This window comes from Miniopterus schreibersii, assembly GCF_964146895.1.
Source record: "Miniopterus schreibersii genome assembly, chromosome: 8".
NCBI classification, from domain to species: Eukaryota; Metazoa; Chordata; class Mammalia; order Chiroptera; family Miniopteridae; genus Miniopterus; species Miniopterus schreibersii.
The window spans coordinates 81,531,588-81,543,620 of record NC_138109.1 but is presented as its reverse complement, the minus strand read 5'-3'; the positions used below and the strand labels follow the sequence as shown (position 1 = coordinate 81,543,620).

At 57.4% G+C, this 12,033-nt stretch overlaps 1 protein-coding gene across 1 annotated transcript; it reads right to left on the bottom strand.

Moving 5' to 3' along the window:
• Positions 1-5,887: 5,887 nt before the first annotated feature.
• FOXF2 (forkhead box F2) lies at positions 5,888-11,473 on the bottom strand (the record flags this gene model as incomplete). Its single annotated transcript, XM_081144568.1, has 2 exons — positions 5,888-6,792; positions 10,309-11,473. The coding sequence occupies 2 exons, from the start codon at positions 11,471-11,473 to the stop codon at positions 6,626-6,628; spliced, it is 1,332 nt and encodes a 443-aa protein (XP_081000694.1). The 3' UTR covers positions 5,888-6,625.
• Positions 11,474-12,033: the final 560 nt, after the last annotated feature.

Genomic DNA, 12,033 nt, shown 5'->3' with positions numbered 1-12,033 from the left:
GCCCCAGGGAAGCTGAAGAATTTAATTAATCTGTGTAGCCATTTACTGCTTCATACATCACAAAGCAGAGGAGATTGTGTCCTAACGACACGTTCTTCATTCTAAAAGGCTGTGTTCATCTGCAGGGGCCACTAGCACTCCCATCTACGGAAAACATGAGTCCCTCGGTGGAGGTTCATGACGGGCTGGCGCTCCTCCCAGGAACTGAGAAGGTTCTGCAATCGTGGACGATTGCTACAGTGGCTTAAGGAGAGCGACAAGCTTCGTCACGGGCTGTAAACAGGTCATGGGGAATGTCTGGGTTGGCCTTGGGTTTCTCATGGTGCGGTCCCAGGGCAAGGGGTCCCCGCAGGGCTGTGGCCAGAGGGCAGGGCTCTCCCGCAGGCCCCGACTTCTCCCCTCTCAGAGGAAATGCAGCAGACATTTAAATATTTCCAAACCAAACAAGACACCCTGAAGGATTCTCCTCCTGCGGCCGTCATCTGCCTGGGCCGGATTTGAAAATATCAAACAAGCGGCGAGGGGAGCAGCGCCGAGGAAGGGGGGGCAGGAAGGCAGGACAACAAAGGCCAGGCCGTCGCCGCCCCGTGCTGAGCATCTGCCCCGACCCCGGCTGGGCCGCCCTTCAAAACTGCAGAGGCAGGAACCCAGGGTGGTCCTCCAGCCGCGGCCCAGGAGGGTTGTGAGCTCCCACCCTTCCTCCACGGTCCAAGCAAAAGCTGGGCGGCCTCGAAAACGTCAGTTTCTCTGATTAGTTCTTTTTCGCCGGGCACACCGGCCTAGGTTTTCACCGCCTCTTTCTCAGAGAGCGCCCTTGTACCCTAACTTGTTCTAAGGAGAATCTTCGTGCTCCGTCCTGCCCCAATAGCTCAGTCAGACCTGAATTACTAGGCTCAGATGGTAAAGGAAATAGAAGCCCCAGAACAAAGCCCTCCGCTCGTCCCCACAGCTGCCTCTGGTTCCCTGAGAACAGAGCCTGCTCCGCTCGGAAATGCTGAAAAGCATCATCCAATGTCAGCACTGAACTTGGGGAAGAAAAATGAAAGTTGTAACTGCAGCCTTGTTCTGCATGTAATTGTTAATAGAATTGTGGTTTCTCTTTTTCTTTTGTAATCTTGTTTTCCAAATTAAAATCCCTCTGTGACTCAGCCCCCGCCTGGTCTGAGAAACAAAGAGTGCTGCAAGATCAACCAGGAGCCCCAGCCTGGGAGAAGGCCTGGCACCCGAGGCACAGGGACATGCAGGAAAACTGCAGTTCTAGCAAGTGCTGGACCCCCTCCCGGGGTCTGCAGACCTTGTCTCCCCCAGGCCTCCGGGGCTGTTTCAATGGTGTCAGCTGGGCCTTGTGTGATTCATGAGCCCCTGAACAGACGCCCTGATAGGTGCTGTGAGCCTCACACATCACCAGGGTGGATGCCCTGGCACACTCGGCATGGCACATCTACCCTTTCAGCAAAGCCTCTCCCACCCCATCCTCTCCCAACAGCCCCATTCAGATGTGTGGAGCCCGACGGGCTCGGGTTGGGGTCTCGGCCCTCTCAGTGGCTAGCTGTGTCGGGGTGAACAAGCTTGCTCATCTAGGCAGTGGTTTAGCAATCTGAACCTTGTGAGACTATGCGAAGAACTGACATCTTGTGTGCAAGCTAGCAGAGAGCCCGCTGCACCGGGAACCGAACAGAGAGCTGCTTCTCAGAGCTCATCACACTGTGGGAACCACGCATTCCACGCAGCTCCAAAGGAAACAACTTCCCCCTGACCTTCCTTCTCTTTGGGAGCTGTGATCCTGCGTGCAGGGCGTGTGTCTGGTCAGTTTTGGAGCAGCACGGCCTCCCTCAGGGGACTGCAAAGGGTACTTCAGAGGCTTTGCCCAAAAGACTGCAGGCTGGCTCTAGGGTTTTTTCTAGCTGAAGGAAACAAAACCTAGCTTCCAGGCCACTGAAGCCAGGGGACATGCATGGGCTGCCTCATGAGCCCTCTCTCTCTGTCAGGAGCTTTCCCTGGGCCTCACCTACATCTCCTACATGAGGTGACAATGGCTTCACAGGCCATGGGAGGGACACCATGGGAAGGGCTTAGAGGATGGGCCTGGCAAGGCCCTGGGTAAAATGCAAATGACGGTGGCTAGAGACTGTCTGTGTAGATGAGGGCTTGCTTTTGGGGAGCAGGGGATGAAAGGGCAACCCCAGTGATTACCAGGGGAGAAAGGAAGAGGTTTTCCATCCCACACACCCTGGGGCTCAGAATCAGTCAAATTCCAAGTTCTGGGAGGTGCCGTGGCGCTGTCTGGGGAATGGGGTCCCTGCCAGACTACAGCAAAGGCCCCTGGGTGTCCTTTTACCTATGAGGCAGCAGCTCCCAAGCTGGACAGGTAGATGGAGCCTCTGGAAGGAACACTGTTGAGGGCACTGGCCTCCCAACTGCTCCTCAGACGTCGTCTCATCTCTTGCACAAACTTGTGCCAAGAGGACTGGTGACTCAGGCCTGGGATGGACAGGTCCCCTAGGAACTGGAGAGCTGAATATTTATCAGCTGGATTGCTGTGGACTCAGGGCGCTCTGAACTCCAAAAGAACTTCCAGGACTTATTTTTCCCCAGATGATCTTGACGACTGTGCCGTGCCCTCCCTGGCCCAGTGTCTCCGTCTGTGGTGTTTTCCTTGCTCAGATAGGGTTTCATAGAGGCAGGTTTGGTAAAATGTATTTCCGTTCCGATAAAATATATTAAAATATATTTCCATTCTAAATAAGTTGGTGCCTGCTTTGAATTAATCACCTTGATGCACAGTAATTAGATATAAATGAATCAAGAAGAGAGTTTTTCTTTCAGGAAGGAGGTACTGATTCTGTTTAATACAGTACAGTGGCATATACTGTGGGCCTGAAGATTTCCCCCCAAAATCAGACTTCCACTTTCTAAAACGTTAACTCTTACTCTGCTTCAATTCTCTAGGAGCAGCAGCAGTTCAGAAAATTTGAGCATGCACAACAAGAGAATTCTCTTACTTCCCCAGAATCCAAGCAGAAGCCAAGTAAAACAAGAGGACGTGAGCCTTTCAGGCAGCGCCCGGCACTGGGACTCGGAGAGATAACTGTGGCCTCAGAGGACAGCCGTCCAGCTTCAAAGGCTGCTTTGCTAACTTTGGGACTGGAGCTCTTGAGATAATTTTTAGATTCCTCCTCTCTAGATCTCTCTCTCCTCTGTCTCCCTCCCCTTCTCTTCCCATCTCTCTTTCTCTTTCCCTCTCTCTCTTCTTCCATCCTTCCTTCCCTTTCTCCCCCATTTCCTCTCTCCCTCCTTCCTCTCTTTCTTTATCTGTGCTTCTCTTCCCTCCCTATCTTTCTCTGTCTCGCCTTCCTCCTGGTCCCCTCCCTCCCTCTCTCTGTATCTCTCCCTCTGTTTCTCTCTTCTCCCTGCCCCCTCCCCCCCATGGTTCTGCCTGACCTGTCTTTATCTAGGGGTCATTATTTGTGAACACTGAGGCTGCAGCTCCCTTTCTTTGCCTTCTTTCTGTTCTACCTGTTATAAAAGATTTTGTAACCAATGAAGGAATTTCCTTTCCCACCTGCTGCAATCACCACCACCTTCATCTGGAGAATCTGATACCACTGCTGTGTCTGAGCCCCTGGACTCAAGACCCAACCGAGGCAGGCAGACTTCAGTGATTCCACCGACTTTTCTGTGCAGAGTTTACTAGAATAAACCAAGAGGCTTCATTGATTTGAATAAAAATATAGAGTTGTTTCTGGTGCAGGGTTCAAAATTAGGCCTTGCATTTCTCCAGAGGCTAGTAATCAGTCACAGAAGTATCTGGGTGGGCAAGCTATTTTCAAAAAACCTTTTTCGATCTTTGCCTAACTAATTAATAGATAAGCCTTAACACCCACCCATCTGAACCTGAAAATATTTGTAATTCAAACTTCCTGTCTAGATCTGTGGTTTTTAAAGGTCCCTGGACCACCATACGCATCCCCTGGGAGCTTATTAGGAATACTAACTCGAGCTCTGCCCCATTCAGCCTGAATCAGAAATGGGGGTGGCCCAACAGCCTGTATTTAAAAAGCCCCCCAAGTGATTCTGAGGCACACTCACGTTTGAGAACCCCTGCTTCAGAGTGGAGACAGCCTTTATGACTGTCCGCAGTGTCAGATGCGAAGTTCTTATATGTGATGGCAGGAAAAACGTATGCAATAAGCGGCAACCCCTGATAGCCATGACCTAGTGCAGATCTGTAAATAGAACCAACATCCCCACCTCACAGGGAAAAGGGAAAAGCACCCCGCACGGGTCTCCTGCGTCCTGAACGAGCCCTGAAGCACAGCAGGCGGGGGAGGGGGAGCTGGGTCTCCCCGCGCCACTAGGGGGCGCGCTGGCCCTTCCAATGCGGTCACTGAGAGACGCAGCGTTTTTTGTCTTTGAGGTCCTGTCATTCTCTGTATAAACAAGTTACGTTCAAGTGTTTAGGATATAAATTACGACCATGCCGGCAGCCTCGGAAGGAATGTAAACACAGCACTGTGGTCGGAGCAAACTCTGAAACTGACTTCATAATTTATAGCAGGCCCCGAGCAGCTCAGTATAAAAGGAAAGAAAAAGCCCTATTTAACTGCAAATATAATGGAGACACACAAAAAGTTTAAATCACTGCTTAATTTTGGGAAAGATAGAAAGCACGAGGATTAGGAAGAGAGTTAAGCCTTGTGAGACAAGAGGTTTGACTAGGGAGACTGTCTTTGGACTGAAATTCACTTGGAGTACAAAAACCTGCGTGCAGATATCTACTGAGTGGCATCAAGTGCCTGGTTATTGATTAGGAAAAAGACCTTTAAGAGACGAGGGACAAAGGAGAGTTTTCAAAAGCGAAAGTAAAAACAAAACCACCACCCACCCCGAGGTGGAGAAGAGCAAAGCCTGAGTGCGGGAGAGAACCTCGCGCTCAGACGTTCAGGGCCAGGCGCTGCCCAGGACCTAGGGCTGGTCAGACAGGGGTGGGCTGGGTGAGGGCACCGTCCTGCCCAGCGGCCTGGCCCTTTCCTCTGTGTCACTCAGCTTCACCAGCCCTTGCCTGTAGCATTCAGGACTGGAAACCTTGGGAGGCTGAGGGAGAAAGTCACAAGGGCTGTGAGCAGATCCCCGAGGGGAAACATCAAATCCCTTGTAAAAAGGAAGGAGGGGTAGGGGGCCGAAGGGACAGAGAAGTGGGCGGGTTTGGGGTGCCAAGGCTAAGCCGGGCGAGCGAGGCTCTGAGTGGGAGGGTGGGGACAGGGAGCCGTACAGAACGTCTTGCCAGGGCCAGGTTCTGCGCCTCCCCAAGGAAGTGAAAGAAACAGGATGCTGGGGACTGCAGGCGGCTGGCCCCAGCCTTCCTCCTCGGGAATCTTCAGGATCTGACCACCTCTGAAAAGGAGATCAGCATCCACACAAACCTTTGACTTGCCAAGGGGAAGCGGGTCGTGGGTTTTGGCACCTAACCCTGCCTGGCTGGCTGCTCGGCCGGCCTGTCCCTCGGTGCTGGTGGGTGAGAGGAAAGAGCAGAAGGCGAAGCTCCCTGAGCGCAGGAAAGAGAACACAAGGGGCACTTCATTGCTCCTAATCCAGAGAACTCTTGCCTTTCATTATCTTGCCTGGTTTCCTTTTAAGTCCCTTTCACCTTCTGGTTTCTGTTTAGCCAGAAAGAGTGAGGGTGAAGGGAGGGAAGAAAGAACAGAGCTCGTCCCTCCTCTCCTGAGAAGACCCGCAATCAGAACCTGGCCTGTGTTACTCAGCACAGACCCCGCACCAAGGCAGTTACACAGCTTGGGGGGAGGTGTATTGTTGCAGAGTTGGCTGGGGGAGACAACCTGGTGCTGTCAGGATGCTGGGAGGAAATAGGTCCCTAGGACGACTATTTGTTACATACATTTTATTGAAAAATTTTACATCAAAATAGTTTGGCAAACTGTAAAAGTATACATAAGTGCAAATATGCCCTCCTTTTAAAATACAAGCAAAGTGTGAGTATACATGAGATAAAAATATCTTTAAAATACGGTGGTAGAAAATTACCTTGTAAAAAACGTTGTATTGTCACAATACTGAAAACCACGTTCTTAAACTAGACACTTTGTTTCTAAATACTTTCTTAATACTGTTCTTTGGCACCTGTATGCAAACGTGTTTGGCGAATCCGAATCGGAACTCTTTCCTTAGCTAGGCAACGAGATGCGGCTTTCTTGAAATCTTGTGTTTAGCCCTTGCCTTTTTGAAAAGCACATACATTTTTATAAACAAAGAAAAACACACAGACGACTTGTCTGCGTTTTTCAGACCCTGATTACTGAAGGCAATGAAGATCCCCGAGTTACATGTTTATGTTTTTCATGTGGTAACTTTTTACCATCTCTGCTAAGAAGCCGAGTTCTCAGCTCTTCCCCTCGTTGGAGCCTGCACACATTTAGGGCATCACCATGCCAGGGCTTGTCCTACCAATGGTAGATAAGTGTCAGTGAACAAAGCTGGCCTGGGGATTCTACGTGACTGGTGTGCTACTCACTGCTATGGGGTGCACTTTACGTGAGTCCACCTCAGTTCGTCCCTCCCCACCCCCACCCCCCATGGAGAAAGTGGCCTCGCGGCTGCCTCCCTCCATTCACATGACACAGGGCTTAATATCCTGACAGACGCTCTGGTGATGGTGGTGGTGGTAATACGGCCCACTAGCAGAGGGATGGAAAGAAGAAATGCCGTTAAAGTTGAGGATGAAATCTTTTCTGTCGCACACTGGGGTGGAGTGATGCTGGTATCGAGGCAGTCCCACTGAAAGAAGAGAGAAAATAAACTACTTTCAGAAACAAATTTGTCCAGGTGAGGATGAAGCGTATTATTTTTTAAATTTTAATTTAATTGGTGTCTTATTTTGACTCAGGATAAGAAAGGGGCCGGTCTAGTGCTATAAAACCAGTAGAGGAAACCCAGGTCTGGAAGTTTCTCAAAGTTTGAAACTATAGGTCGTCAGACAGTTCTGGAATCATTCAGTTTGGCTTTGATGTACCCAGAGTGCCTGCTCCCCTCTAAACCAGGTTTTTTTTTTAAATCCTCACCCGAAGATATGTTTTACTGTTTTTAGAGAGAGGGGAAGGGAGAGAGAGAGAAATATCTATCAATCCTTTGCACCCCCACCTGGGTTTCACGGCAGCCTAGGTATGTGCCCTGCGACCTCCCAGTGCATGGGAGATGCTCCAGGCAGCTGAGCCACCCCGGCCAGGGCTAAACCAGGTTCTCATGAGCCTGAATTCCCTACTAGTCCTGGGGTCCTGGACAAGCGATTCATCACTGGAGCAGCAGGGACACCGGGACAATTTAACCCAGGCTCTTGTTCTGGGTCCCTGAGCACAGGCCTTCCAGAACCCAAGGCCCCCACACCAGAAGCACTAGTGTCACCCTCACATCTTGTTTCCCAACTAACTGGCGGGTCAGAAAAGCAGGCCACAGCAGGGATATTTCCTGTGCCTAAGCAGGGACACAAAACAGTCACAGCGCTAGAGAAAGAGCCGGAAAGAAAGCGCGAGTCTCCGTGGGTCCTGAGGGCTCACACTCCCTCTTATGAAGACCAGGCTGCAAGGAGCAGAGAAAGCCCCTCGCTGGGAACTCAGCTGGAGACCCTTCTGCATGTGGCAGGGAGCCCCTCAGAGAGGAGGGAGAACATCTGCACCCCTCTTCCTCCGGGCTGCTCCTGGGCGAAGGGATGAGCCCAGAGGCCACTGAGCGCCAACCAGCTGCCGCCCTTTGCTTTTGGTTTCTCCGCTCCCGTGAGCCCGACCACGCGGGACGGGGAGGGTCGGCCAGGGGTGTCCGTGGGGGCCTGGGACCCGGCTCTTCCCGGACCGGGCCTCTCTCCATGCCGGGCTGGGTCAGGCTGCCGGCCCGAGGCTTTCTAGTCAGCCGTGCGATGTGGGAACCGTAAGCTGCACACTGGGGCCAGGCGTGATTCCGTTTCTGAGCATAACTGTGGCCCGTGGCGCGTGTGCCCGGCTCGCGTCGCCTTGGCCTGGCTGCCTCCCACCTCCAACCGGGAACCCGGCTGCTACGGCTCGTAGCCGGTGACCGACTGGGCCCACGTTTGTTGTCTGATCACACCCGAGGTTGCCAAACGCGCTGCAGTGCCCTCAAAGCAGCAACTGGCCCACGCGTGCCTGACGTGCGCGTGTGGCTCCACGCGCAGGTGCGCTCGCCCAGCGAGTCACAGCGCCTAGCGGTGCCAGTTCCGGACCCCGAGCAGCGGACCCAGACAGGCCCCGAGGGAGCGCCCGCATCTCCACGCGAGGCCGAGGTCGGCGCTTTCCTGTGACCCGAAGGACAATTAAAGCGCTCCTTCCTTTTCAAAAGGCTCCCAGTATCTGACAAAGGGCGCAAAGCCTCTCCGAGCACCGGGGCCTGCCGCCTGCCCGAGGGGGAGCGCGCGGCCTGCGCGGGTGCGCTGCGGGTGTCACGCTGCGTGCGTGTGTGTAGGTGCGCGAGTGTGCGGGGGCAGGGTGCTCCTCGCCACAGCTCGGCCCCGCTGGGCCTTGGCGCTCAGCAGGCCTCGCCCCGGACCCGCCGCCCTCGCCCAACCCGCAGGGCGCCGCGCACCACGCACCGCGCGCCCGCGAGGCGCCCACAGGGACTGGGACGGGGTGATATTCGCAGATACGGGAGCCAGAGGGCCAGGGGGAGGCGCGGGGCGCCCCGTTCCGGCTCGGGCCTACCCAGGGCCTCCCCGGCGTCCCCCGGCTGCGCCCAGAGGCGGTGCGGGGATCCCGCGAGGGCCGCCGCGGAGGCCGCCCTGCTACCGTCTCTCTCGGACCAACAGTCGTGTTTCTGGATCCCAGCATTTCTGGGGCGCCTGCGTGCCCTGGGTGTGCGGGGTGGGGAGGATCAGGGTCTCCCTCCGGAGTGCTTTCTTGGTTTTGACTCTTAGGGCGCTGCTCCTGCGGGGCGGCTGCGAGCCGCGGAGCCCGCGCTCGGGCGGGCGGGCCCTGCCGGGGGAGCGGGAGGTCGGCCTGCAGGCCCGGGCGGCGGGGACCCGCGGCTCCCGCGGCGGTGGGCGGTGATTGACAGCCGGCCCGCGGGGACTTAAAAAAAAATAAGAGGGGAGGAGGGTCGTCTGTATTGGTTACTTGTAGAAATTCCCATAAAATTGAACAAGACTCTGCTTTCAGTAGGTTAAATCAGGCTAAAATCCTCTCCAGTGTGGTCCTGCCGAGACGGTCTTTGTTTAGTTAACCTCTGAGACCCGCATTTAAAAGGCCTATTTGGGAAATTTCACCGTCCAGGGAACCAGCGTCTTTTGCCCATTTCTGGGCTTCCCTTCTTCCCTGACGCTCCGTGGCCCACGATTCACGAGCACGTAACGTATCCATTATCCCGGGATGCGTTTTCTAACGCGGGAAGGCAAATGTAAGCCAGAGCACCACTGGATGGGCAGCCCAGCCCGCTTTCGGTCTGCAGCCCCGGTGCCCCAGAGGGGTTGAATGTAAGAGTTTACCTCCACTTCCTTCATAAACCTGGCTAAATATTCAAAGTTCCCCTCCATACTATCTGTCCCTTCCCACCAAAAGTTTTGGCAAGAAAATAATTTTTCATAACCCTTGAGCAACACAGTTTACACCAGCAACACAAGTGGTGTCCTGAAGGGAGGCACTGGGCTCATTCGGGCGTTTCTCAAGGGAGTCCCAGCGCAGGCCTCAGGCCCTGCTGCCCGAAGACTCACTTAAGTGTCATCAAGGTGGCTCGCTGGGGGCTGGGGGGGCTGGAGACTAAACAGCCTGAGGAAGATCCTGGCACCCCACTGCTTTCCTCTCTGTCCTCCCTTCACTTCCCCTCCTCTCAACACCTGTCCAGTTGCAACCCCTCCCCACCCACACCCTCAGCATACAGAACTGTCCTCCTGATATTTACTTTTGGGTCAAAATACAGCAAAACAAGCTTTATGAAAGACAAAAGGAAGCAGACACAGCCCCTTGGTCAAAGTCCCCAAAGGCCACATGCCTTCTCTCTAGGCTAAGTCAGGCCCAGACTTGAGACCTGCAGTCCACAACGGCACCCAGAGGCCCCGGCCGGCGGCTTTGCACCGTCCTCGTAGGAATACAAATTCTAGGGGCCCACCGCTGGGCCAGGGGTATGGGAGAGGAGGGCAAGAGCCCGGTCCTCTCCCCTCCATGAATGGGGTGCCAGCCCCCCAGCATCAGCTTCTCCCAGCGCCTTCAGTCCTTGGGCTGCGGCCCCACTTTAAGCTGCGGGAGCCTCGGAGCCCCGGGGCCTGGAGGCAACGCCCCCAGGGGCGCGGCGCCTTACCTGCGAGCTCCTCGCGGGCGTTCTGGTGCAGGTAGCTCTGCTCCAGCGAGTAGGACGACATGCTGGAGTGCAAGCCTGCGGGGGCCGCGGGGTTGCTGCTCGGCGTCAGGGCGGCGGGCTGCTTGAGGTAAGGCGAGGCGCCGGGCGAGCTCCAGTGCGCCCCGGGGCTCGTGTAGGGCGAGTGGCACTCGATGGCGCTCGCCAGGGCGGGGGACGAAGGCACGGGGCTGCTGCTGCTGTCCGGGCCGTAGTCCCCGCCGCCAGCGCTGCCCCCGGCAGTGCCTACACCCCCGGGCCCGGCGGGCACGGGGCAGCTGGCCATGTAGGTGGAGCCCGGGTTGGGTGACATGTGCGGGACGTGGTGGTGGTGGTGGTGGTGCGGGTGCGCGTGGCCCGGGGCGCCGGCGCCGGCGTCGTAGCCCCCGGGCATCATGTCGAGGCCGCCGTAACCGCCCTGCCCGTGGCAGCCGAGCGGCGCCGACGGGGGGGCCTGGAAGTCGAAGCTCTGGGGCAGCAGCGAGGCCCCGAAGCCCAAGCCACTCACCACCCGGTGGTACATGGGCTTGAGCGCCTGGCACTTCCGCCTGAAGCCGCGCGGCCGGCGGCGGAACGAGCCCTCCTCGAACATGAACTCGCTGGCGGGGTCGATGGTCCAGTAGTGGCCCTTGCCCGGCCGCCCGAGGCCCTTGGGCAGCTTGATGAAGCACTCGTTGAGCGAGAGGTTGTGGCGCACGGAGTTCTTCCAGCCCTGGTAGGCGCCGCGGAAGAAGGGGAAGCGCGCCTGCAGGAACTGGTAGATCTCGCTGAGCGTCAGGCGCTTGCTGGGCGAGCTCTGGATGGCCATGACGATCAGCGCGATGTACGAGTAGGGCGGCTTCTCCGGCCGCCGCAGCCCGGAGCTCGCCTTCTTGGAGCCCGCGCCCCCGGCGCCCGCGCCGCCCGCGCCCTTGCAGGCGGCCGAGGGGGCGCCGGCCCGGCTGGAGGCGGCGGAGGAGGCGCAGGAGGCGGAGGACGCCGACGACGAGGGGGTCTCCGGGGTGGCGGCGGCGGACGGCGGGCTCATCAGGGCGGCCTGGAGCGCGCCGGGGGCCGGGCTGCACGCGCGGCGGAGCGGGGCCGGCGGCGGGCGCGGAGGGGGCGGCGGCGGCCCGCCCTCGGTGGTCATTTGGGACCCGGGAGAGAGGCCGGGCCGCGGGGGCGGGCCCGGGGCCGGCAGCGGAGGCGCCGGAACGGGGTTGGCCCAGAAGCCGGGCGAGCGCCCTAGCCCGCCGCCCGGGCTGTAGCCGTGGCCACTCCGAGCCAGCGCTTCGGCGGCGCCTCCCTCAGCTCAGCTGCGGCTCCTGGCAGCGGCGGCGGCGGGCCGGAGGCACCGCCCGGCGCATCACTCCCGAGCCTCCAGCCCTGCCTTGCGCAACGGCCTCCCGGGCCGGGAGCCGACGCGTCCGGGCGCCGGGCGGCTGCGCGGGCGACGGGGACTGCGGCCGGGCCCGGGGGACGAGCCCGATGCCTCCCTGCAGGAGCGCCGCGCGTCTGTCTCTCAGACTTCCTCCCTCCCGCCGCGCCCCACGCCGCCCTCCCCCTCCCCAGCCCGCCCCGTCCCTCCGCGCGCCGCCGGCTGGGGGAGGGCGCGCTCCTCCTCGGCGCTCACCCCCGCCCAGCCTGGAGGCAGGGGCCCTCTAAGCTCCTGCCTTGCTCTCCAGCCCCCCCGTCTTTTAATTCCTCTAC